Genomic DNA, 24,826 nt, shown 5'->3' with positions numbered 1-24,826 from the left:
ACTCAAACATTCACAATATAAACTGAAAAATGTTTGAAGATTTTGCTTTCCTTTGAATCACTTAATGAATATTTGGTTGTATAAGCACTGCTTCTGAGAACTGCTGTACATCTGTGTTGCATGGAGTCAACCAACTTCTGGCACCTGTGAACAGGTATTCCAGCCCAGGATGATTGGACTACATTCCACAGTTCTTCTCTATTTCTTGGTTTTGCCTCAGAAACTGCATTTTTGATGTCACCCCACAAGTTTTCTATTGGATTAAGATCCAGGGATTGGGCTGGCCACTCCATAACGTCAATCTTAATAGTGGTGTGACCCTCCTGCGCTCCAAATATTGTGTTTAAACAATTAAACAAATTAAATATATGAACCCCAAACAGCTGCTAGCATTAAATCATATACCAGTGATCAAGTGAATATAAACCATATAAATGCTGCGCTACATTCAAATTAAAGTGAATGTGGAATCCAATGACACAAATCTAATATAGTGACAATAATATGGAAATAAATATATAAGTGCTTGATAATAACAAAAATCATCAAATCAAACACCCAAAAGATGAAAAAAACTTAAATCTATACGCATGTGCATAAATTACACATACATATAGTTACATCACACGTGCAAATGTGAAGTGAAATAATATTTACTTATTAAGCGCAAAAAAAGTCCAATATATAAATGTTAAAGGTGAAAAAATGTAAACGGTGTTTCCAATAATATTATAAAGTGACCACAGGTGAAACAAATCGTGCAGGTATCTGAGTGTAGATAGAACTTGTGAATCCAACCACCTTCTGGATTAGCCTCTCACCTCATCACTTCGACCCTTGCGGATCAAAGAGCAATAATGGATCCCTCTCACAGATCCTCCAGGCACCACAGCACTCCAGAAACGCTTTTCAGAATTCAATATTCCCACTTAAACTCTTCTCCAGGTATAGATGAAATATCAATCTCTCAGAACAAAAAGAGGAATCCTCCCATAGTGTAGCATATTTATTATACCATAGGAACATAGGAACATAAAACTTGTTGGTAAAAAATTCCACTTACATAGCAGCCAGTCCACATGAGACCCTCATACTCTCAGATGAGGATATATCTGTGTTTGTTGGGTGTACAGCTGAATAACAGGTGTACCAAGATGGCCGCCACGCCGGAAATACGTCACCGCGCTTACGCGGGGGCGTAAGCGCGGTGACGTATTTCCGGCGTGGCGGCCATCTTGGTACACCTGTTATTCAGCTGTACACCCAACAAACACAGATATATCCTCATCTGAGAGTATGAGGGTCTCATGTGGACTGGCTGCTATGTAAGTGGAATTTTTTACCAACAAGTTTTATGTTCCTATGTTCCTATGGTATAATAAATATGCTACACTATGGGAGGATTCCTCTTTTTGTTCTGAGAGATTGATATTTCATCTATACCTGGAGAAGAGTTTAAGTGGGAATATTGAATTCTGAAAAGCGTTTCTGGAGTGCTGTGGTGCCTGGAGGATCTGTGAGAGGGATCCATTATTGCTCTTTGATCCGCAAGGGTCGAAGTGATGAGGTGAGAGGCTAATCCAGAAGGTGGTTGGATTCACAAGTTCTATCTACACTCAGATACCTGCACGATTTGTTTCACCTGTGGTCACTTTATAATATTATTGGAAACACCGTTTACATTTTTTCACCTTTAACATTTATATATTGGACTTTTTTTGCGCTTAATAAGTAAATATTATTTCACTTCACATTTGCACGTGTGATGTAACTATATGTATGTGTAATTTATGCACATGCGTATAGATTTAAGTTTTTTTCATCTTTTGGGTGTTTGATTTGATGATTTTTGTTATTATCAAGCACTTATATATTTATTTCCATATTATTGTCACTATATTAGATTTGTGTCATTGGATTCCACATTCACTTTAATTTGAATGTAGCGCAGCATTTATATGGTTTATATAACGTCAATCTTGTTGGTCTGGAACCAAGATGTTGCACGTTTACTGGTGTGTTTGGGGTCGTTGCCTTGTTGGAACACCCATTTCAAGGGCATTTCCTCTTCAGCATAAGGCAGCATGACCTCTTCAAGTATTCTGATGTATTCAAACTGATCCATGATTCCTGGTATGCGATAAATAGGCCCAACACCGTAGTATGAGAAACATCCCCATATCATGATGCTTGCACCACCATGCTTTACTGTCTTCACAGTGACTGTGGCTTGAATTCAGTGTTTGGGGGTCGTCTGACAAACTGTCTCCGGCCACTAGACCCAAAAAGAACAATCTTACTTTCATCAGTCCACAAAATGTTGCGCCATTTCTCTTTAGGCCAGTCAATGTGCTCTTTGACAAATTGTAACCTCTTCAGCATGTCTTTTTTTCAACAGTGGGACTTTGCGGGGGCTTCTTGCAGATAGCTTGGCTTCACATAGGCATCTTCTAATTGTAACAGTACTCACAGGGAACTTTACACCTTCTTTCATCTTCCTGGAGCTGATTGTTGGCTGAGTCCTTGCCATTTTAGCTATTCTATCCATTCGAATGGTAGTTTTTCTCTTTCTTCCACGTCTTTCAGGTTTTGGTTGCCATTTTAAAGCATTTGCGATCATTTTACCTGAGCAGCCTATCATTTTCTGCACGTCTTTATATGTTTTCCTCTCTCCAATCAACTTTTTAATCAAGGTACGCTGTTCTTCTGAACAATGTCTGGAACGACCCATTTTCCTCAGAATTTCAGAGAGGAATGCACTGTAACCAGCATGTACAACATTTGCTGCCTTCCTTCCTTAAATAAGGGCAATAATTGCCACCTGTTTTTCAAAGAATGAATGACCTCACTAATAGAACTCCACACTGCTATTATTTTGAACATGCCCCTTTCAATTAGTGATTCAATTACACAGAATCAGCAGCATGCATGTCATGACTGTTGGGTCTGTTGGATTTCTATTACTCTACTACACCTGCTAGTAAATTATTTGCCATGTAGAAATATTTCTACCAAAAACAGTGATTGATCAGGTTAGTGATGTCTGACTGCTATTATTTTGAACACAACTGCATGTAATTTATAAATTTAACCAATATAGAATAACTGCCTTTGCTGCCTTCTTTTTTTCAAATATTAGCTGTCTGGTGGTCATTCTGTTTAAATGGCTTACACTTTTCTGAGTCTCTGACTCGGCATAAGCCTACAGAAGGAAACTAGCATTTTTAGGAGGGCAGCAATGGCAGCCAACCTATTTTTCTCATTAAAACTTCTTTTAATTGGATTAGATCAGTCACTTAGGTATAAAAGGAGATGGCTAACAGGCAGTGCAAAGCAAAGGTTAGCAAACTGAGATTTCAAGTATATAATTAAAGAAGCTATAGAACATAAATTTATAGACTTAAACTTTCAAAAGACTTCTGATTGCCCAAACCCGTTATAGTTTTCCTTCAAGTATATTAAAAAATATAAAATGACATTGTTGCTGTCAATATAACAGAGACTCCAGGAAGGTGAAGCTCGGAACCAGGAACTGAGTCAGAGTGTCACTTCAGCCACCAGACCTTTGCTGCGTCAGATTGAGAATCTGCAAGCGACCTTGGCAGCTCAGACAGCATCCTGGGAGAAACTGGAGAAGAATCTCTCCGATCGACTTGGTAAGAACAGATATTACCTTTAAAATAGTGATTACATTATCACAGTATTCACATAGCCTGTACAGAGAGCAAAACTGTGGATGTACTGCTACAGGACAGCACGGCTGTGCAAAATAACATAAATATATGTGGTTTGCAATTCCGGGTAGGGGACACGCACGCTGCCCTACCCGCGCCGCTATTGGCTGCTGGGGATGTCGATCACTGGGTCCCAGCCGGGACTTGGTGATTGTCAACAAAGCTGGGAGAGACCTGTGTGTAAACAACACAGGTCTCTCTCCTGTCAGCATGGACATGCTGCTTTGTATCTCTCTGCACAGCGGAGAGATACAAAGCAGCATGTCTCCCAAGTAAAACACACACACGGTTAACCCTTTGATCGCCCCAGATACTAACGCCTTCCTGCCCAGTCATTAGTACAGTGTGAGTGCTTTTTATTAGCACTGATCACTGTATTAGTGTCACTGAGGATGCCCTTGGCAGTTAGTCCGTTCCCACCCCGTGTCAGACTGCCTGCCCCAGTCCTGCTAAATGTTGCTGATTGCCACCATTACAAAAAAACAAAAAAAAACATTCCAGTATATATACTGCCGTTTAGACGCTATAAACCAAATTAATATACATTTACTGGGATTTTTTTTTTCTAGCAAAGACCTGTAGCAGAATACATTTTGGCCTAATTTTTATTTTTTTATTGGATATGTTTTATAGCAAAAAATCAAATATATATATATTTTCAAAATTGTCAGTTTTTTTTTTTGTTTATAGTGAAAAAAAATAAAAAACAGAGGTGATCGAATACAACCAAAAGAAAGCTCTATTTGTGGGAAAAAATTTACATAAATTTATGTACAGCGTTGCATGTCTGCGTAATTGTCAGTTAAAGTAACGCAGCGCCGTATTGCAGAAAATGGCCTGGTCAGGAAGGGGGGTAAATCCTCTTGGGGGCAAGTGTTTAAAGAGAAAGGGCAGTAATTATCGGTATGTATTGAAGTGAGCTTCAGCACACAGGAAAATTACAGGAGGGGAGTTATGATGGATTACAATAAAACAGAACACCCATCTCTTATTCCTTAACCTCTTAGACTATTTCTAATTCTAAGACTCCTCTCTTTACCATAGCTGAATCCCAGACTTGGTTAGCATCAGCAGTGGAGAAGGACAGAGCATCTGTTGAGGAGCTCCTGTCCATAAAGACACAAATATCTGCTATGGAGTCTCAGAACAGTCTCCTGCGACAGGAAAAGAGCCGCTTGCAAGCTCAGCTAGAAGTGGAGAAGTCCAGGCTATTTAAGATGGAGGAAGAGCACAGTAGGTAAGTAGAGACCTCTTTTTGGTGTTAGCTGTTAGAGGTTTCCTTCAGAAAAGGCAATAGTGGAGCTGCTGCCCAAAAACCCAGTACGATTCTACATTTCATTTCTATAGTGCAGGCAGGGGCGGACTGACAACTCATGGGGCCCCCGGGCAATAGGGGATCATGGGGCCTCTGTGTCCTTGCCCAAACTCAAAAAATCCTATGAAAAAGGTACCAGGGGCATCTCATGGGGCCCCCTATTGACCCCAGGCCCTTGGGCTGTGCTCAAGTTTCCAAATGGTCAGTCCGCCCCTGAGGGCAGGTTAAAGTATGAAAGCGGAAAGTGCGTGAGAAATATGTAGGTGGCAATTGCTAATTTTTAACTTGAGCTCTTTGAGTTACTGATCTGAACCTGGAAGTTGAAAGAGGAATTCTCACTTTTCTCTGATTTTCATTTGCCACTTTCTTTTTTGGTCCATGGATCAGAAATCTTAAAGAAGGCAGACAGTGTGGGGTTTATTTACTAAAGCTGGAGAGTCCAAAATCGGACTCCCTTCTGCATAGAAACCAATCAGCTTCTAACCTCAGCTTGTTCAATGAAGCTTTGGCAATGAAACCTGGAAGCTGATTGGTTTCTATGCAGAAGTGAGTCTGATTTTGCACTCTCCAGCTTTAGTAAATAAACCCCTGTGTGTTCGGGGCTGAGCGCCTGCACCCACACAGATGTCATATTGGGAGCAGCATCAGTGATTGTGCAGCCACTGTGTCCCAGTTGACAATAAAGAAGTATGGCCAAAGTTATTTTGGCTATATATCTCCTATGAATCACAGGAGAGCGCTTTGTTCTGCTAAAGCCTGTTGTCAGCTGACATCACTCAGCTTGTCCAGGCTCTGGAAATATCCCAACTTTTAATTCGGAATCCACCCAGATGCTGGACTGGCAGCTGCCTCAGCCTCTTAGTGAGCTGTTGAGAGCCTCAGCCAGCTGCTCCTGCCCCTTCCACAGCCCGGCGCTCCAGTTAGTGCTGGAGGGGCAGAGCAGATAGCTAGTAACTGACAGTCACTGACTTTCTGCAGACTGAAGACCGAGAACTGCGTGATCATCAGTGTTTGCTCAGTTTTAGAGGTGGCAGGTGACAGATTTGATACTGCATCCACTTAGTTGAGTATGTTTTTTTTTTTTTTTTTTTTTAAACCCAAACCTCACTTTAAATGGGACTACCTGCACAGGGTATGCACAGAAAACCTGTGCATCACCATGTGGGTAAACACTGAACTCCACCAGCATATGGTTAGTACACCTAAAGGTGCTGTCACTTTACTCATTCAGGCCCTCTTGATAGTCCACCCTCCCCCTCAGTAAGTGATACTTGCCTACCCATGTTCCCATTGCTACCTCACCACTCGTTTGCTTTAATGGAGTGGGGCTTTTAGGTATGGGGAAGCAAATGACCTCCCCTATATGACAATGTACCAGGCCTGAACACTATCACATTGGCAGGGACGTAATGTCATCCAACCAGGAAAGCTCTGACGCCATCCCACACACCATAGCATACACTGAGTGGACTTGTGGACTCAAACGTAGATTGATCTGTTTACCTTGCTGGGGAGGGCATGCTACTTTGCCTTGAAAAGCAGGTGACCATGTCTTTTTCAAAGCTGAACTTTAAAGCCTCATTCACACCATATGTGCATAAAAACTGATGGAAAAAACACACAGATTTCACTTGCAGAGACAACAGTTTACATCAGTTTTTCTGCACGTTTCAGTGACTTTTTATGTATAATGTTATCAGTTTTCATTCACATTTTTTTTAAGCACAGATAGACATCACACCCTTTGTCATCACTTTCTCTTCTCTGTTTACAAGACAGTGTTGATGTCACGTCAGTTTTTTTTGTGCACAGAAAACTGCCAACACGTTGCAGATTCCTGCACAGAACAAATTTGCATGTGATATTAGTGTTGAGGTGTGTACAGGGCACATAGAGAACAATTGTTTTCTTTGTGCCCTTGCAGAGCGCATGCAGAAAAACTCATGTCTCTGCACCATGATGTGAACATGGCCCCCCCCTCTATTGTACAGTGCTGAGCAAACCCTTTGGCGCTATATAAACTCGATGTAATAATAATAATAATAATAAGTGTGCTGCACCTGGTTGTTTGCCTCTTCCAGAAATGACCGGTCAGAGCTGTTCTTCACTGACCCTCCATTGTTTAGTCCACCACCATCGTCCTCTGGTCTTCTTCCAAGTTCCTGTTGCTCCTTTTCAGCCATTGAGCAGTCACGAAGGATGTAACTTTCCACATGTATACAGGAGTTCTATCATTTCATTATATGTGGATTTTAGGGATCAACATAGTGTTCAGTGGGGCTGTTTGTTTTTTTTTTTTTTTTTTTTTTTTTTTAATTTGCAATGAAAAAAAAAACAGTTTATTAGCCCTTAGAGCAGTGGTTCTCAACCTGGGGGTCGTGACCCCTTTGGGGGTCGAACGACCATTTCCCAGGGGTCGCCTAAGACCATCGGAAAACACATATTTCCGATGGTCTTAGGAACCGAGACACCGCTGCTCTGTCTCGCGATCTGTGGGCGGGATGATATGCTGCCCCTGTAACCTGGCCACACCTCCGGGATCACTCAACAGCTCCGCCTCCTCGCCGCTGATTGGCCACCGGAACTGTAGCTCAGGAGAGGCACACAGGCGGCCAATCACCGGCGAGGAGGTGGAGCTTGGAGAGGAGGAGCCGAGCAGCAGAGCGCGCAGATCGAAGAAGATCGAGGGAGCTGCAGGACCGAGTGAAGAGGAGAGAGGCCAGAGAAGGAAGACAGCTGACAGGTAAGTGCAAATTTTGCTTCTGCAGGCTGTAGATGGGAGAGGGAGTCAGTGGGGGGAGGAATAGTGCCTATCATTGGTGTCAGTGGGAGGAATAGTGCCCCATCATTTGTGTCACTAATACCAACGATGGGGCACTATTCCTCCCCCCACTGACACCAATGATAGGCACTATTCCTCCCCCCACTGACACCAACGATGGGGCACTATTCCTCCCCCCACTGACACCAACGATGAAGCACTATTCCTCCCCACACTGACACCAACGATGGGGCACTATTCCTCCCCCCACTGACACCAACGATGGGGCACTATTCCTCCCCCCACTGACACCAACGATGGGGCACTATTCCTCCCCCCACTGACACCAACGATGGGGCACTATTCCTCCCCCCACTGACACCAACGATGGGGCACTATTCCTCCCCCCACTGACACCAACGATGGGGCACTATTCCTCCCCCCACTGACACCAACGATGGGGCACTATTCCTCCCCCCACTGACACCAACGATGGGGCACTATTCCTCCCCCCACTGACACCAACGATGGGGCACTATTCCTCCCCCCACTGACACCAACGATGGGGCACTATTCCTCCCCCCACTGACACCAACGATGGGGCACTATTCCTCCCCCCACTGACACCAACGATGGGGCGCTATTCCTCCCCCCACTGACACCAACGATGGGGCGCTATTCCTCCCCCCACTGACACCAACGATGGGGCGCTATTCCTCCCCCCACTGACACCAACGATGGGGCGCTATTCCTCCCCCCACTGACACCAACGATGGGGCGCTATTCCTCCCCCCACTGACACCAACGATGGGGCGCTATTCCTCCCCCCACTGACACCAACGATGGGGCGCTATTCCTCCCCCCACTGACACCAACGATGGGGCGCTATTCCTCCCCCCACTGACACCAACGATGGGGCGCTATTCCTCCCCCCACTGACACCAACGATGGGGCGCTATTCCTCCCCCCACTGACACCAACGATGGGGCGCTATTCCTCCCCCCACTGACACCAACGATGGGGCGCTATTCCTCCCCCCACTGACACCAACGATGGGGCGCTATTCCTCCCCCCACTGACACCAACGATGGGGCGCTATTCCTCCCCCCACTGACACCAACGATGGGGCGCTATTCCTCCCCCCACTGACACCAACGATGGGGCGCTATTCCTCCCCCCACTGACACCAACGATGGGGCGCTATTCCTCCCCCCACTGACACCAACGATGGGGCGCTATTCCTCCCCCCACTGACACCAACGATGGGGCGCTATTCCTCCCCCCACTGACACCAACGATGGGGCGCTATTCCTCCCCCCACTGACACCAACGATGGGGCGCTATTCCTCCCCCCACTGACACCAACGATGGGGCGCTATTCCTCCCCCCACTGACACCAACGATGGGGCGCTATTCCTCCCCCCACTGACACCAACGATGGGGCGCTATTCCTCCCCCCACTGACACCAACGATGGGGCGCTATTCCTCCCCCCACTGACACCAACGATGGGGCGCTATTCCTCCCCCCACTGACACCAACGATGGGGCGCTATTCCTCCCCCCACTGACACCAACGATGGGGCGCTATTCCTCCCCCCACTGACACCAACGATGGGGCGCTATTCCTCCCCCCACTGACACCAACGATGGGGCGCTATTCCTCCCCCCACTGACACCAACGATGGGGCGCTATTCCTCCCCCCACTGACACCAACGATGGGGCGCTATTCCTCCCACTGATACCAACGATGGGGCGCTAGTCCTCCCACTGCAAAATTACAGTTCTGAAGTAGCAACGAAAATAATTTTATGGTTGGGGGTCACCACAACATGAGAAACTGTATTAAGGGGTCGCGGCGTTAGAAAGGTTGAGAACCACTACCTTAGAGTAAAAGTAAATGAAATATTCCAGACATGTCTCTATTGCTGTAGCCGAGTTCAAGACAATTTTTTGCAAGCGTGGTTACTTCCTTGTATCAAACACTAGATGGCAGTCATTGAACATGTTTTGCACAACTCTTGCATGGACTCTACATTTTTTATTTTTTTTTTCTTGGTCAATACTTGCACATCATCAGTCTCTATAAGGGCTGCAAGAATGCACATCCCCTCTTACCATAAAATGTTACTTATCCTACAGAAACCAAGTGGAGCTGGAAAATCTAAAGATGGAGTACAAGAAAATGGTTGAAGAAGCTAGAAAAGAAAAGGTTTGATCATACTTGGTTATTTAGGCCTCACTTCATCCTCTGCTTCTTTCCTGTCATGATTTTCATACTGAGGAGTTTTGTCTTTCAGAATTTGCTGACCAGTCAGTTGGAGATGGAGAAGATGAGGGTGGAGCAGGAGAAGAAGAAAGTCTTGTTGGCCCAGGAAGCTGTGAAAGAGAAGGTAGCGTGCATGTATGCGTCACTAAAGTTTTGTCTCCAGAGGTCATTAATACTTAGATGTCCAGGTAAAATTGAGCAGCATCAGTTAACATGAGAATAACTCTATAACTAAATTGCATATCTAAATAACTTTGCATATTAGGTTTTTATTTGGTATACTGTTTAATAAAGACTCAGCATGCACAAAAGTGTAAAAAAATTTGTTATTAAACCTCCAACTTAAGGTTAGCCTCCAAGTTAACCATGACAATATGGCAGCAGTTAGTAGACATTCATCCAAGTACATCTAAAATAAACAGGTGTTGTTTGTATGTCCAAAACATATGCAAAGAAAAGCATTTATAATCTTGTGATCCACCTAACCTTGCAAGGCCACACAGCCACCAACAGGATGACAACACTTTTCAGAATCTGCAATTCTGAGTATTGAACAAGGAATAATAAACGCATTGCACTGCCAAAAACCAATGTGAGTCAATACTATACAGCAGTTCTTAGCACAGGGTTTTGGCGCTGAAAAAAATGTGTTGCCCAACATGCACTGACTAATTAACCTAATCTCTCAAGGGGACACCTTTACAGAGAGACTATGGAGGTGTCCATTGCTGACACCTTCTACAAATGCTAATTGTCTGGTTGTAATGATGATCCAGTGACCTCAGTACTTCCAGGCACAGACTCAAAGCAAGCATGCCAGTCAGGAGTTCTGACTTTTACTGTGACTTTCTAGTCGGCATGCTCCAAATCTGCACATCGGAAAAGTAGAGAAGCTAAAGACTGCCAAACAACTAGTATTCTTAAGAGTTCAAGGACAGCCCCCGTAATCTTTCATTGTAAGTTATTCAGAAATGACTTCTCAAAGTGATTACATCATATGTGATAATATGCTGGAGATGCCACTTTAGCATGCCCTAAATGTGCTTGATGAATTAGGGCCCAGCGCCTGCCACTATATGTGTTTGATAAATAAATAGTTATTTAATTGAAATGTTTATTATTTCAAAGGAACGTAAATCCTATGGATTGCCTTCAGCAGAACCAGGCACTTCCACTCCAACACTGTCCAGATCCAGCTCAGTTAGTGGAGCCGATCTCACTGGTCTACAGACATCGCTTCTGGCACAGGTAGGCAGAGCTGAATCTTGCTCTTTTTTTGTGTAATCTGTTCTGTATAAATCTAAATTAAAGTCTAAGGCATTTTTTCTTTTTGTAGCCTTGTACTCCACATGTTAAGATTTGTGACTAATTTTTGCTTGGAAATGCTTTTAAAACCTTTTCTCTTAGTTGAAGTGCTGCTTCCTGCATTGCAGAGCTCTGTATTGTCAGAGTTGAGTAACAGTCACACCCCCAAGCACATATCTGGCCATTTCTGTTACGGAAAGCTGATTACAGAGTGCACTGGCTTTACCTGTGGTGCCTGTTGAACTGCACAGTCCAACTGGGTCAATGACCTATTCGCCCACATGTCTAGAGCCTGATAATGCTGTTTCACTCATGGAGTGTTGGCACATACGTAGCTGGAGCTTTTCTTTATGTACACTTAGGACAATTCTCTCTCTCTCCCCCATATATATATAAATACAGTGGGGATCGAAAGTTTGGGCACCCCAGCTAAAAATTTGTATTAATGTGCATAAAGAAGCCAAGGAAAGATGGAAAAATCTCCAAAAGGCATCAAATTACAGATTAGACATTCTTATAATATGTCAACAAAAGTTAGATTTTATTTCCATCATTTGCACTTTCAAAATAACAGAAAACAAAAAAATGGCATCTGCAAAAGTTTGGGCACCCTGCAGAGTTAATATCTTGAACTGCCCCCTTTGGCAAGTATCACAGCTTGTAAACACTTTTTGTAGCGAGCCAAGAGTCTTTCAATTCTTGTTTGAGGTATCTTTGCCCATTCTTCCTTACAAAAGTCTTCCAGTTCTTTGAGATTTCTGGGCTGTCTGTCACGCACTGCTCTTTTAAGGTCTATCCATAGATTTTCAATTATGTTGAGGTCAGGAGATTGTAAAGGCCATGGCAAAACCTTCAGTTTACGCCTCTTGATGGAATCCCCCGTGGATTTCGAGGTGTGTTTTTAGGATCATTATCCATTTGTAGAAGCCATCCTTTCTTTAACTTCAGCTTTTTCACAGATGGCATCAAGTTACCATCCAAAATTTGCTGAAATTTTATTGAATCCATTTTTCCTTCTACTCGTGAGATGTTCCCTGTGCCACAGGCTGCAACACAACCCCAAAGCATGATTGATCCAACCCCATGCTTAACAGTTGGACAGAGGTTCTTTTCATTAAATTCTGTGCCCCTTCTTCTCCAAACGTACCTTTGCTCATTCCGGCCAAAAAGTTCAACTTTAACCTCATCGGTCCACAGAACTTGTTTCCAAAATGCATCAGGCTTGTCTATATGTTCATTTGCAAAGTTCAAACAATGATTTTTGTGGTGAGGACGTAGAAGAGGTTTTCTTCTGATGACTCTTCCATGAAGACCATATTTGTACAAGTATCTCTTTATAGTAGAATAGTATACCACAACTCCAGTGTCTGCCAGATCTTTCTGGAGGGATCGTGCAGTCAAATGTGGGTTTTGAATTGTTTTTCTCACAATCCTGCGAGCTGTTCTGTCTGATATTTTTCTTGGTCTTCCAGATCTTGCTTTAACTTCCACTGTTCCTGATGACTGCCATTTCTTAATTACATTCCAAACAGAGGATATTGACATCTGAAAACTCTTTGCTATCTTCTTATAGCCTTCTCCAGCTTTGTGAGCGTCAACTATTTTCAGTTTCAGTTTTCTAGACAACTGCTTAGAAGAACCCATGGTGCTGATTGTTGGGGCAAGGTCAGATGAGTCTGGGCATTTAAAACCTTTGAGCTTGACATCACCTGGTCTTCCCAGACGATGATTGAGAACAATCCCTGACACTGGCAGGTCTCAGCTTGGCAAAGGGGGCAGTGCATGCTATAAATTCTGCAGGGTGCCCAAACTTTTGCAGACGCCATTTTTTTGTTTTCTGTTATTTTGAAAGTGTAAATGATGGAAATAAAATCTAACTTTTGTTGACATATTATAAGAAAGTCTAAGCTGTAATTTGATGCCTTTTGGAGATTTTTCCATCTTTCCTTGGCTTCTTTATGCACATTAATACAAATTTTTAGCTGGGGTGCCCAAACTTTCGATCCCCACTGTGTGTATATGTATATGTGTGTGTATGTATATATATATATATATATATATATATATATATATATATATAATCTCGGTTTGCCTTTATCTATTTTGCTATCTTGACGGGTTAACCTCTGTCCTTGTTTTCTTTTTTCATAAACCCAGGATGAGTCTCATGACCACCTCTATGGATCAATGACAATGTCCATCAGTGGTACAAACCTCTATGACGCAGTGCGGATGGGTGCCGGCTCCAGCGTCATTGAAAATTTACAGTCTCAGCTAAAACTGCGAGAAGGCGAGCTTGTCCAGCTTCAGGTAACAGACTGTTCAAGACTAAAAAAATAAATGTATGTGGTAAAATGTTTTTGTGTGTGACCACTTTATTACGTACCCTTGCTAGGGCCAAGGAAATATCCCCCATACCATTATACCACCACCAGCCTGAACCATTGATACAAGTCAGGATGGATTCATGCTTTCATGTTGTTTACACCAAATTCTGACCCTGCCATCTGAAAGTCGCAGCAACCAGTCTGCCCATTCTCCTCCTTTTTCTATGTTTTATCTCTAACAACACTGCAAGTACAGAATAAACACTCTTTTTAAGCTGCCAGAAATCCAGCGCACTGTTGACTTCCTCTTTGGACTGACAACACAGTGCCTCTGCTGTACTGAGCTTCCAACAAGTGTTGTGAGCCATGCATGCTGGAATTAGACTTTGCCTATCTCTGAATTACCCTCCGTATTTAATAGCTTGCAGTGACTCTAATAAAAAGATTTTGCGGCAGGAGTTTAGGCATCCCTTTTAATAGCTGGGCTTTCCCACTTATTTGTAAAACTCCAGTTTTGATTTAATTTGCAATTATTTTTATAGAACTGCAAGGTTGGCTTGATACAGCTAAAAAAGAAAACCCTTTCAAATACCTAGTGAAGTGACTGGCCTCAGGTGATTAAACAAATCTTCCTACATAAGTTGTACCTGTTTATCTACAGATGTATGTCCCCTACATTCATGCAAAGTGCAAAATTTACACAGGATCACTCAGCTATAGCAGAGCCATACAAAGCAGTGTGCTGACAGTGAAGCACACACACACTCACACAGCCCCCATAGTAAAACAGGACACAGTTAACCCTTTGACCGCCCCAGATGTTAACCCCTTTATTCCCAGTGCCATTAGTAAAATGTCAGTGCTTTTTATTAAAACTGATCACTGTATTGGTGTGTCACTGGTGATGTCAGTGACACCAAGTCAGTTCCCCCCAGTCTCAGAATGCCCGCCGCAGTCCCGCTATAGGTTGCTGATCGCCACCATTACTAGTAAAAAAGAAAAAAATTCCAGTGTATATATACCGCCTTTTGTAAACGGTATAACTTTCATGTAAACCAATTAGTTTATACATATTGGGATTTTTTTAGAAGAAGAATATATTTTGGCCTAAATTTATGAAGAAATTTGATTTTTAACATTTTTTTACTGGACGTGTTTAATAGCAAAAAGTCAAAAATATTGTTTGTTTGTTTTTTTCTCAAAATTGTCGGTCTTTTTTTTATTTATAGCGCAAACCATGCAGAGGTGATCAAATACCACCGAAATAATGCTCTATTTGTGGGGGAAAATTAACGTAAATTTAATTTGGGTGTAGCGTTGCATGACCGCGCAATTGTCAGTTAAAGTAATGCAGCGCCTCATTGCAAAAAATGGCCTGGTCAGCAAGGGGGTAAATCCTCTGGAGAGCAAGTGGTTAATTGAGATGCTAAGACATTTGCCTGGCCTTACTGTTATTTCCCAAACCAAATATTTTGCTGAATGAGTGGCAGCCAGATCTGATCTAATTCTGTTGCTAATTGCAATAGTGCCTTACTGTAATGTTTTCACTTCAAGCTTGAAATTGGGAACTTAGAAAAAACTCGCTCGATACTTGCTGAAGAAGTTGTTAAGTTGAACAATTTGAATGATGAGTTGGAAGAGAAGGTGAAAGAGATTCCAAAACTGCGGGCTCAAATGAAGGTAGGTAGACATGGATTGTGAGTAACAGAGGCTACTTGCACACTGATCTACAACAAAAACGCATAGACGTGTTTAACACGCTTTTGCTGTGCTTTCTGAGCGTTTTTAAAGGACACGCAACCTAAAAACTGCATCAAAAACGCTTCCCAGAGGCGTTTTTGAGGTGCTTTTTCAGGTGTTTTTCAGGCATTTTCCATTGATTTCAATGGGAAAAGGCGTTCTTGGGGCGTTTTTTTTTTAACTCACCCAACATGCCCCAGAGTTGCTGCACCACACTGCAAGTGCAATGTCTCAGTGTGAAAATATACATAGATATACAGTCACACAGGGAAGCATTTTTCTTGAGCTTTTCAGGCGCGTTTTATAACGCAAAAACGCTTCAAAAACTCCTCAGTGTAAAAGTAGCCTAAGAGCTACAATTTCTGAGGATAGTTCATCTGAACCCGCAGATGAATTGTTGCTGTATGATATTATTTTGATGAAGATGGTTTCAGCTTGCAGCAATGATCTCTTATCCCACCACCTCATTTTGCCTTTGGCATTAACCTTTACTTCACATTTCAGTACCACACTTCCTGTATGTCCGGTGTGAATGCTGAGCATTGTTCACCAGGGGATTACTAGTCCCTAGATGTGGTGTGGCTGCATTTGTTTTCTTTTACTTTTTTCCCTTTTTATTGCCACCTAGTGGCATTAACACACCTCCGCAGATGTGTAAATGCTGCTGCCAACATATGACATTTGAAGTAAAAGGGATAAAAGATATTGCAGCTCAACAGTCCATGGATGTGGTGGCTGTGTTAGTTTTCATTACGTTTTGTTCAAGTACAGAATATAACTGTTCTTGCTGGAATTCCATTATCCTTGTAACTTCTTGTGCACTGAATTCAAATCTCACACCATTTTATCGACTTTCCTTGTTATCTCTAATGGAGAGGTGGAGGTTCTTTGTAGTGTAAATCAGGAGGGCAAAGTATGGTGATGACGCTGCTCTGCCATAGGTACAGCACAGTAGGTGAGTGTTGTCTCTGTAATATAGGAAGCAAGTTACTGGCAGGATGACCAAGTGAAAATAAGGGGAGAGAAGCTGGAAAAAAGAAAATGAATGCAGCCACCATATGTAACATTTTTGTAAGCTGCAATATATAACATTTTTGTTTTGAGGTTTAAATACAGTTTAATGAGGCATGTAACTTACGAGCTGCTGTTTGTGTCAAATCAGTGTGAATCATGCCTCTTGACTAACCAAAGTCCATTTCTAGCCTTTCTTTGCCTTGACAGCCTGAAGATTTTTTTTTTTTGTGATCCACAAGGCTATATAGATTAAAGTAGACTTCTGTGATATATCTGACTAAAACTGCTTCCTCCCACCTCCTAACACCAATACTAACTAATCTGTGGAAGAAAGATCTGTATGTTTACCTGTTTTCAGGCCACTTCGATCCAGTCATGTGATCTCCCCTGTATCAAACCGCACAGGCTGCCGGGAAGAGAAGAGCGCTCTCGGCAACAGCTGGAATGCCTTGGACTGCTGATATCCCTCATAGGCTTACTATTGTCCATCCTTTATTCGTACTCCCCTGAAGCCACCGCTGGCTGACACAGGGGAGCCGTATCATGTGACTTGACTGGAGCTGCCAGAAAATAGATATACAGATCTTTACAGATACATGTGTGTTAGGAGGTGGGAGAGAGAAATTTTAAGATTAGTTACAATAGGTATATCCCAGAATACTACTTTAACCACTTGCCGTCCACCTACTGTTTTTAAATGGCAGGACGGTGTCACTCTAGGGGCGGGTTGCCGTTCATAAACAGCACCCACATTTTCTAGTTGTGCGTGCTCCCTCGGAGCGCGCAGCACCACGATCCAGTGCCCGCTGTGTCCTCCGGACACAGTGGAACACCGATCGTCAGACGGGACCTCTGTGTGAGGTTTCGATCATGTGATCACTGATTGGCCAATCAGTGATCACATGCAAAGTAGTAAGCAAGATGTCACTTGTGACATCATTGCTTACTACGTGTGAAATCTGCAAATGATCACAGAGGTCACATGGTACAAGGCTATTCACAACAGCCTTGTACCATGTGACAAGCTGTGACCAATCACAGCTCACTCAGTAGTTCTCAATGGCTGTAAGAATGCAGCCAGAGAGGAGAAATGATTGCTTTTACAGCCTTTATGGGTGTAAAAGCAATCCGTGTAAAAAAAAAAAAAAAAAAATCTTCATCACACCCCACAAGTAGTGGGAAAAAGACACTGTACTGCTAGGGTGACAGTATGTTAAAAAAAAAAAAAACATATATAATAATATAAAAAAAAAATGTAAAAAAATTGAAAAGAAAAATATAATTGTTGCTTATAAACTAATTTGTGTTTTTTTTTTTTTTTACTAAAAAGATAACGGAATAAATTTTGGCCAAGAAATATAAAAAAATTATGAAATATTATTTATTTGCAAAATTTTATAAGAAAAACACTTATTTTCAAAATGTTTGGACTATTTCATTTAAATAGCAAAAAAAAATAAAAATCCCAGGGGTGAATAAATACCACTAAAATAAAGCTTTATCTGTCTCAAAACAATGCTAAAAAATTCATATAGGTACAGTGTTGCATGACCGCGCAATTGTCATTCAAAGTGTGATAATGCTAAAAGCTGAAAATTGGCCTGGACAGGAAGGGGGTGAAAGTGTCCAGACAGGAAGTGGTTAAGTGCCAACGCAGTAATCTTTTATATCTCTTGTTACAGGACTTGGACCAGAGATACAACACCATACTGCAGATGTATGGCGAGAAGGCTGAGGAGGCAGAGGAACTGCGCCTAGATTTAGAAGATGTAAAAAATATGTACAAGACTCAAATCGATGAACTTTTACAGCAAAGGCTAAATTGATTTTTCTGAAGTTTAAAGGAAACAACAAAAATTCACATTAGTAGGCTGTCTAAAATTTTAACTGGTAATATGTTTAATATGTAATTACCTTGTAAAAATAAATAGTGTACATTAGGAAAGTTTTATTCTCTGCATGTTTATAATGACCTTCTGCTTTGTAGCCTTTGCTTAGAGAGCAGTTCTCTCTAGAACAGATTTCTCTGTTTTGGGTGCAGTGGGGCTTGATCACCACCCAGATCTTCTTTGTTGGTCAGCACGGAAATTCCCCCTCACACATTGCCTTGAGAGTATGAGAGGTCAGCTTTGTAGCTGAGCTACTTGTATCACTGGTCTGTTGCCATATATGGAGCACCAACTAGGGGGCAGACTTGGCCTTCCAATGCTGCGGTAGAGTCCTAGCCAGAACTGAAGACCTGTTTGGGTCAGAGTTTGTTCCGTACCACACAAAATAGAGAAATTTGGTTTGATAAGAAGGGGGTTGCTTTCGAAGTTTAAATTATTTGTGTAATATTTAAATTTTCTTTGGGTTCAGTATGATTTTTTTTTTTTTTTTAAGATTGGTTAAACTAAATGCTTATATTTTATTGACCATAAAAAAATCTTTTCGTTTTGGAGAAAATATCTACGGTTCCCTTGTAAATGTATTGGCCAGGCTGATTAATAATACTGTTAATATTTTATTTTTTATTTTCTATCAGCAGCACTTGCACACTTATTTCCAAAGACGACAGTCATTTTAGTGTTGATTTGGTAACTTATTTATGGGAAATCAAAGCAAAGGGGCATTTATTTTCTGTCAGAATTTTCAAACTGTTGTAAAGCTGAAACCACAAACATGGTAAAACATCTCTCAAGAGAATAAAAAAAGGTTTGAAAATAAGAATCGTGTATTGTGACTGTTTACATTATTTGCATCATTACACTGAATCATTTTTTTTTTTTATTGTATTTAGATGTGCTATACTAAGGCTAGCTATGCACTTACACATGGGGCTAAATGAGAAAAATCAATTTTTTTTCCATCCACGCTAAAACAGTGTGGATAGAAAATTCTTCACTCTTGGCTACTGTACTCACAAATCTACAGCTTTTGCAGCCTGCCTGGTAACCTCAACAGTGACTACATCTGATATAAAATGTAGTCACTCTTTGGCCAATAATTTTCCTCTCACCTCTTTCAATTTTGAAATTTTACTTTTTCCAAGCTGCGTTTTGGATAGCGTAGAGATGATTTTGTTTCTGTCTCAGGTGTTGAATGCTGTGTGTGTTTCTGTTAGTTTGATTTTTTTTCTCTTTCCCTGTGTAGTCACCTGAGCAGAAAGTGAGACCAACAGGAACACATAGCATTTGAAGATATCTGTATCCCTGTTGAGAACTTCTTTCTTTTAACACCAGACGTGTGAACCAGACTATGCTCACTCTATTAATATAGATAGCGTGTACTGTGGAAATATAGAGGCTACCATTACTGATCTCTCCTTCTGAAAGTCTTAAAGTTGTTCTAGAGCCTTAAGGTTTTTCACCTTCATGCATTCTATGCATGAAGGTGAAAACCCTTCTGTGCTGCACAATCCCCCCCTTATACTTACCTAAGCCCATTCCGATCCAGCGATGTGCATGAGAGTAGTGGATCTAGTTGCTGTCTCTTTCCTCTTTGGGCAGAGTGATAGTAGAGGGAGCCATTGGCTTCCACTGTTGTCAATCAAATGCGCTGCCCAAGGAGCAGGGTGCGAGGCCCAGCCGCCCGCTCTGTGTCAATGGACGCAGACAGGGCTGCTTGGGGAGTGAGCCTGCATGGGGGCCCTTATGGAAAGCGGCTTTCCATGGAGGCACCCATTAAAGAGGAGGGGCCAGGAGTGCCTGTAGGGGGACCCCAGAAGAGGAGGATTGGGCCTGCTCTGTGCAAAATCATTGCACAGAGCTGGTAAGTATAACATGTTTGTTATATTAATTAAAGAAAACAAATGTCTCTTTAAACCATTGGGCTCTAAACCCTACCAATGGTAGTTAGATTAATTCCCAATTACAACCTCAAAACGCTATCTCTAGCAAGAAAGGCATCTAGTTTTAATTCACGTTTATTATTGTCAATTGCCAGCTCCTTTTTTCAGGACTTCCTCCAGTGGAAAATGCATAGAAAAATCATTTTACCAGATGTTCATGGAAACAGGAGGTAAACAGACATCACCTTTACCACCTAAAAGTTACTTCTGTCTTGTCCATTGAGGGGTACAGGAAGTCTTAAACCTTTGGATTACAGGAGAATTGGAGACCAGCAACAACAAAAAACCCCCACTAGCTCAGTCCAGGGTATAAGCCCTTCTACTGTCAGCATGCCTCCGTTTGTTGCTACCCATCCTAAGAAGATGCATCTTTATTTTTTCAGCTCTGCTGGTTTTAAAACAAATCTGTAATTTTCTAGCAATGTTTTTTCTTTTTAATTCTTCTGTCGGGGCAGTCAACCTCAGCCTGGCTTCTGGACCATACCGTATCAAGACCCCACTGAACTGGACATTGTAAGATTAGCCTGGAAGTGACCTTCAGGCACAAGGTTCTGCCTTGGGCCCTTTCTAGACTTAGTTCTGGTTAAGTTAGGTGGGAAGTGCATACCAGCTCCAGATCCACTGGCATTGCCTCAGAAAAGACTGATTTCCTTTAAAGCCATTCCAGACAGGTCTAGGAAGGGTGTCCAAGCTTTTCACCATTTATAGGTGACTCAACAGACCATTGTTCAGGCTTATGGTCTCAAAGCTTGGGTTTCCCCATTTACTGCTAAGGCTCACATCATTAGGGCTGTGAATACCTCTTAGACTTCTCTGCATGAGCATGTTTACACATTCTTCAAGTTCTACCTCATCCGATGCCATTTTCTGGTGTAAGATTCTTTAGGCGGCCCATTGAGTTTCAAACGTTCTCCAATTTTTGTTACATTGGGCCTGTTGTTGGTTGTTTGCTGTTGTAGTTGGACTGCTTTTGGAAACCCCAATGGTTTAAGACTTCCAGTATCCATCAGTCGACAAGAAATAAAATAGGATTTTGTGCTCTCACCCCTGTTTATGATCATCCTATTGGTATTGCCTTGCTACAAAGCATGAGTCAGAGGAATTGTGCTTTGGGCTGGTTTACAGTGTCTTTTGTTTTCCAGTGTTCAGTCCTTCTGTAGGCGGCAGTATAACTCAAAGGTTAAAGAATTCTTGTCAATGGATTTCAATAGAAGGAGTTTGCAGTTAGTACAAAAAATATCTTTTTTTGACATACAATTTTTGTGAAATTGGAAAATTATATAAAATACTTACCGTAAATGTATTTTCCTGGTGCCAAGCCATGGCAGCGCACATGGTAGTAGCCCTACCTACTTCCGCCCATGGGACCAGCAAATAGGTATAGAGTTGATGCCCATACAACAGCCCACTCCCTCCTGTACATCTCTATGAATGTCAGCTGTAATAAGGACTACTGAGCCTATCACTAGGGTTGAAGGAACGTGCAATAAAAGGACCTGTTTGGCTGTCCTGCCTTTCATGGTAGTTGACATGTCTGCGTAAGGTGCCCACGATGTTCAGATGCTGCTGGTCAAATGTACAGCAATTATTTTTGGTGATTGCAGCCCAGCCGCATAGCAGGCTCTTTGAATTAACTTTAGAACCACAAGTCAATTGTACATTGAGGCCTTCCACCCTTGTTGGTTTCTAAGGAACTAGGTATAGCTTTTTTTGACTACCTAAACAACTGTTGTTTGCAAGTCTGCTATCTTTGATCTGGATGTACTGAGGGAGTACTTAATCTAAGGTTGGTCAAAGCAATCCTACTGTGTGATAGGCAAATAAACATCCATAGGCTCTTGATGCAACAGGAACCGCAAAGCTGTGCGCTGCCTGTAGCTCAAAGAGCCTCCCCCAGGGTTCTTATACCAGAAGCTGGCTTCAGATGAAGCTGAATGTCCACCTGGTATAAAAACAATTGAGAACCACCTGCTCCAACATCCAAATCCCCAAGAGAAGCCCCCAGGCGCACCCCCTAATTCAAAAGTGCACACCCGAAAACATGCCCCCCAAAACCCGGACGTCCGCGCAAACAAAAGGAACCACACCCTTCCACTCCTGTTGCAAGGGCACTAATAGGTCTACAATCACCTCACACCCATGGTAGAACATTGAGAAAGTCAGGATAGAAGTCTAAATGGCAGCCTTGCAGATCTGAGAACATTTCTTTTACCCCTTGCAATTCTTTAGTCATTCTGGTGGGTACTGCTTTTAAAGTGGTACAATGAAAGCCATGCGTATTAGGCACAAACTTGATAGTTTCCAGAGTGAGCTCACTTTCACCCTTAGGAGCAATGTATCAATGTATGATCTAATTATACCACCTCATGCATGGAAGATACCAGATACGAAGGTATCAGATAGTACTGGGTGGAGGCTGTCTGGTGACATGCAATTACATACGTATGTTCTTTATAGTAAATGGGATACCTTCTAATCAGCAAGGAATCTATGCCTCTTCTATGAAAATGTATTTAAAAGGGAATTAAATTATTTAAATCATCTTCTTAATTTCCCATAGTAGTCAATGTAACTGGTACACTGTGTAGCAGGCACAGTGGATTATACAAAAGCATAGCCAGATCCCATTATGGTGAGTCATGAATCTTGGCTAAGATCTCATGTTTTTCAGTTACCAGTAGCATTGTGGTTGTTTCATGATATTAGAGACACCAAGGAGTCTGTTATTATTTCCAGTTGGAGGAATAGTGCACACAGGAATGCAGACATTTTCTCGTTTATTCAATCATAACCAGCAGGAGTAAACTCAACACATTTTGTGCTGTGATAGAGCGCTTTCTTAGTCAGCTTGTTCTTACCGACTGCGATGGAGTTTGAAACATCCACAATGCTCCTGGTAACAAAAGATTTATGGGCAGAAGCAAACTGGCAGCAGCACCTGGGGATGTCACAGGAGTGTCAGATGCAAACTCATCTGGAGTAATATCAGTACACACCCAAAGAGGCTGTTGCTTTTACAAAAAAAAAACAAACAAACTAGGTAGGGGAGTTTTGCAGTGAGATAAGCATCCCACCAAGAAACAACCATTATGGATGCTCCCCTTGTACACATGACAATCTATGCACCCATTCAACAGATTCAATCAGAAAAAAACAAAAATCTTAAAGTGGATCTGTAAGGTGAATTATCACCTATCAGTCCCGACGCAGGATCAGGGGCGGACTGACAACTCATGGGGCCCCCGGGCAATAGGGGATCATGGGGCCCCTGTGTCCTTGCCCAAACTCAAAAAAGCCTATGAAAAAGGTACCAGGGGCATCTAATGGGGCCCCCTACTTACCCCGGGCCCTCGGGCAGTGCCCGAGTTTCCAAATGGTCAGTCCGCCCCTGCGCAGGATTGCAGCACTCCTGCGCATTCGCAATAGCCAATCATTCTGGCACTCAAGAGACTGGCACGGCACTGTAAGCTGAGCTGCATGTGTGCAGCTCAGTTTACAGCAGTGGAAAAGATCACAAGAAGGCATGTAGGTGCATTTCTCTTCTGCAATAAAAGCCTGCTTGGTCACTGTTTTCTTACAGTAGAACTTTTCTACCAATTTAAAGTAGAACTAAAGGCAAAACCTTGTATTATTATTGGGGATAGCACAAGGGAGGGATATAACACATATCCATTTCGTTTTTGCCATCTGTGTCCCATTGGGGAGATTTCCCTTCACATTCTGTCCCATAACCAAAACATAAAAAGTGACAGGAAATGCCTCCAAAGTTGTCGCAGGAACTAGTGTCCCCATTGGACGATTTCTCCTCAATTCCTGTTCTGGTTAAAGACCTAAAATTTGGGAATATATTTCTCCATCCAGTTCTGATATTTTCAACACGGACATACAGCACAGTCTACCTGGAAGGTGTGGAGATCTAATCTTTCTCTACTGCAATTTTTAATTTTACTTATGGGTCTACGCCTCACCCCCAGCTTGTGACTGAACAGTGAAAGGATAAGCGGCACACTGATGAACTCATCTCTCCGCTCTCTCTTCCTACCAGCATGCTCTTTCTGTTTTAGCACAGCTGATTGGCTTCTCGATGTAAATACACACACACACCTACACCCCTACCTTTATCCAGACATTAAAAGGCTATAGTACCTCCTTTGTTATAAAAAAAAACAAAAAAAAAAAACAAAAAAAACAAAAACCTTATGAATCCATGCTCTTATTGGGGAGATTTACGAAAACTTCCATGTTTTATTGCCAAAACTTAATTGAACAAGCTGAAGTTAGAAGCTGATTGGTTACTATATACAGCTGCACCAAATTCTGTGTGCACCAGTTTTGTAAATGTCCCCCATTGCTCATTAACCACCTCCTGCCCGCCATATAGTCCAATGACGGACACAGCGGATCACCGATCCACGGAAAGAGTCGAAGATGTTGGCTCGGTCATGTGATCAGCTGTGTCCAATCACAGCTGATCACATGTAAACAGGGAAATGGTGGTTATCAGCATTTCTCTGCTCGCGAGCTGTCACGCTG

The 24,826-nt window shown here is 42.3% G+C and overlaps 1 protein-coding gene across 1 annotated transcript in view; it reads left to right on the top strand.

The window, feature by feature from the left end:
* Positions 1 to 19,173, top strand: part of TMF1 (TATA element modulatory factor 1) — a 57,465-nt gene extending 38,292 nt beyond the window's left edge. The window contains exons 10-17 of the mRNA XM_089676021.1: positions 3,500 to 3,656; positions 4,779 to 4,971; positions 9,952 to 10,021; positions 10,110 to 10,202; positions 11,207 to 11,326; positions 13,541 to 13,693; positions 15,265 to 15,390; positions 18,147 to 19,173. Coding sequence (XP_089532147.1) covers positions 3,500 to 3,656; positions 4,779 to 4,971; positions 9,952 to 10,021; positions 10,110 to 10,202; positions 11,207 to 11,326; positions 13,541 to 13,693; positions 15,265 to 15,390; positions 18,147 to 18,290 — 1,056 coding nt within the window. The 3' untranslated portion in view covers positions 18,291 to 19,173. The remainder of the gene's footprint in view (positions 1 to 3,499; positions 3,657 to 4,778; positions 4,972 to 9,951; positions 10,022 to 10,109; positions 10,203 to 11,206; positions 11,327 to 13,540; positions 13,694 to 15,264; positions 15,391 to 18,146) is intronic.
* The last annotated feature ends 5,653 nt before the right edge of the window (positions 19,174 to 24,826 follow it).

Source organism: Staurois parvus, unplaced genomic scaffold, assembly GCF_062004578.1.
Source record: "Staurois parvus isolate SC_StPar_1 unplaced genomic scaffold, SC_StPar_1.0 ptg000162l, whole genome shotgun sequence".
Taxonomy (NCBI): Eukaryota; Metazoa; Chordata; class Amphibia; order Anura; family Ranidae; genus Staurois; species Staurois parvus.
This window is presented reverse-complemented; position numbering and strand designations above follow the sequence as displayed.